The sequence below is a fragment of the Adiantum capillus-veneris genome, chromosome 22, assembly GCF_014529385.1.
Source record: "Adiantum capillus-veneris isolate H3 chromosome 22, ASM1452938v2, whole genome shotgun sequence".
Taxonomy (NCBI): Eukaryota; Viridiplantae; Streptophyta; class Polypodiopsida; order Polypodiales; family Pteridaceae; genus Adiantum; species Adiantum capillus-veneris.
This window is the reverse complement of record NC_140952.1, coordinates 1,993,733-1,996,631: the sequence shown is the minus strand read 5'-3', so window position 1 is coordinate 1,996,631 and position 2,899 is coordinate 1,993,733. Positions and strand designations below refer to the sequence as shown.

The 2,899-nt window shown below is 46.2% G+C and overlaps 1 protein-coding gene across 1 annotated transcript; it reads left to right on the top strand.

The window, feature by feature from the left end:
- Positions 1 to 540: 540 nt before the first annotated feature.
- LOC147428842 (uncharacterized) lies at positions 541 to 1,471 on the top strand. The gene is made up of 3 exons (XM_086496104.1): positions 541 to 698; positions 962 to 1,059; positions 1,143 to 1,471. Exons 1-3 carry the CDS (start codon positions 541 to 543, stop codon positions 1,469 to 1,471), a joined length of 585 nt encoding a protein of 194 aa, XP_086352230.1.
- The last annotated feature ends 1,428 nt before the right edge of the window (positions 1,472 to 2,899 follow it).

Genomic DNA, 2,899 nt, shown 5'->3' with positions numbered 1-2,899 from the left:
AAGAGATTCTCTCAAAAATTGGTTTCCATAAAGAAGCTGTTAAAGTTCTTTGAAGGAGTGCAGTTCAAGCATGTCAAGAGATAACCGAATCAAGAGGCGGATCGGTTAGAGGTAGCAGTGGAGTTCATACTCAAGTATCAAGGCTATATGTGGCACTAGCTACTTATCCACGAAGGGAAACACTCAAGGAGGTTGATACTTTTTTAGTACAGGGTAGTGTTTGGAGGGGTTGTCAAAGTTGCAGAAGAGAAGGGTTGTTCAAAAGGCATAGAAGTTCACTCTGGTGGGAGAAGATCTGATGACCTACGGAAGAGACGGAGCGTTGAGAAGAGTTCTTTACAAAGAGGAGATGGGCATGATATTGGAATAGTGTCATGAGGAAAGCAGTCATCAAGGAAAGGATCAGGTTTTGTTTTGCATTTTAAGAGGTGGTTTTTGGAGGCCTTCAATTGTGCGAGATGTGCACTACGGGTGCAACAATGCCATCCGTGCCAAATGATTGGTAAAAAGAGACTAGTAGTTGAACCTCAAGGGGCTATCATGGCTCAGGATGCGTTTGAAAAGTGGGGATTGGATGCCATCCGTCCATTGCCCAAGTCTGCAGGTGGTAAGAAGTACATTGTGGTGGCCATTGATTATCTTACCAGGTGGGTTGCAGCAAAAGCAGTAAAGGAGGTAAATGCCCATACAGTTGCTCAGTTTGTTTTTGATTGCATATGTTGCCGCTTTGGAGTGCCTTGAGTGCTCATTTCTGATCGTGGTCAAGGTTTTAGAAGCAAGCTAGTGAGTGCACTAGTGGAAAAGTTGGGGATTCAGCATAGATTTTCATCTCCATACCATCCTCAGTGCAACAGTTTGTTTGAGAGTGCAAATGGACAGATAGTCAAAATGCTCACAAAGTACATATATAAGCAGTCGAAGAGTGGGAAGCTAACCTTGATAAGTTTTTGTGGGCATACAGGACCTCTTACAAGGTGGCTACCAACTTTACTCCCTATGAGTTAGTCTATGGCAAGGAAGCAGTGCTGCCCGTTCATGTGCAGCTAGGTGCACTAAAAGGTATGTAGCGGATTAACAAGTTTTCCAAGATGTTTTGCAGGATAAGATAAACAATCTTGAAGCCTAGAAGATGGACCGTGAAGCGGCAGCGGATTTCGATGTGAAGCAGCGGGAGAAAAGAGTAGCAAATTTCAACCACCACTTGCCAGAGAAGCAAATAGAGAAGGGGGATTTGGTGATGAAATATGAGAGCTATCTGGATTTTACCTCCCATAAGAAGTTTAAGAAGAGGTGGATAGGGCCTTACAAAGTCCATCAAGCCTTTCCTAATGATACTTATTTGTTGATGCGGATGAATGATCGTCTTCTCAAGAACAATGTGAATGGTGTGCGTCTCAAGTCATATTTTGATAGGGAGTTGGTGCCAGTAGTGCATCAAGTTTTGATAGAAGGGGTTGGGCAACCAGCCTGAACTGGGCTTGCACTAGCCACAAATAAGACTTTGCACATACAGTAGGTTTTTTATTCGCTCACAGTTTTGGATAGTGTTTGCCAGTTTTTTTTGCAGTTGGTAGAAGAATAAAGATGATTCTTGGTAGAGCATGAATGTTCAACAACAGGGTTGGGCAATGATGGTGCAGCCAAAGTGTGTTGTTCCTAACAAAGGGCACAAACATTGATGTGTATGCTTATAGATGCATAGCAGAGAGCTAGGGCAGATGGGAAAAGCTTGAGAAGGCAAGTGACAGCAGAGATGTATGCTTTATGTGGTTTTCTAGGATAAAAAGGCTCTAGATAGGGCCTGACAGGGTGGCAGATGAAGGGTGATAAAAGTTCTATTTTTTGGCCCAAATATGTAGAGCTTCAAGTACTGAAGGAACAAGTCCAGACGGCTTGTCAAATGGAACCATAGTGTCCAAGATACGGGGCTTTGAAGTTGGAGGTGGTTGCAGATCTGAGACGGATAGGCCAGATGATGCCATGTGAAGTGAGCCAGTTTGGAGCTATGGGCATGTAGTGCTTGATTTATGGAGCGTGTTGGTCTTTTCAGATCGTCCATCAGAGCTACTAATACCAAGTTATCCCCACATGAAGGTTTGCAGGGGCTAGGTCTGTGTTGGGTTGGCCGCCTCGGGAGATGTGCCATGTGATGGTTTTGGGGCTCGACTAGGGATGTAGGTGTTCTATGTGGCAAGTGAAGGCTACAGGAAGTTACAATGCATCAAATGGAGTCCAAGTCTGCAAGTTACAATAGTTTGAAAGTGGAATGCGATTGCGGTGAATTGACGCTAGATGCTTTTTTTCAGTTTTGGCGTGCTTTGTTGGAGTGCCCGGGAAAGTCAAAAGATGGTGAGGTCTACACATGCTCAAGCGGAGGATGGCGGCTCGCATAAGGATTCACTAGCTTGGGATTTGGAGTTGCGAGAAATAACCTGCAAGGCCTTGAAGTCGGAAGGAAAGAGGGTTTTTTGAATTGTTTTTTGGTGGGTTTGGAAGCCCCCAAGGGGTGAAGCGGGCTACAAGTGCCACGTGGCAGAAGAGGAAGGGGAAAATCCCACATGCATGGGCAAGGGAATTGGGGGCAAGAGATATATCCTGTGTGGGCACCCCATTCTTGGACAGTGAGGAGAGTATGGAGCTTGGGGGCTCGTGGGCTATGGCGACCCATCGGGTGGCGCCTCTGGCGCTGCTCGCGAGACCGAGCGAGGTGATGGGGGGAGGTTTTGACCATGTACCAACATCCATAGGCGGTTGTGGAGGCATCGTTGGCAAGCAAAAAATTGATGACATGGCACCCCGCTGGGGTATGTTCGCCCGCCCAATCGGGCCAAACCTTTTTTGAGAGAGAAGTCGAGAGCACTGACGATGCTGTCGATGCCCTGCTTGAAGAAGGGAGTTT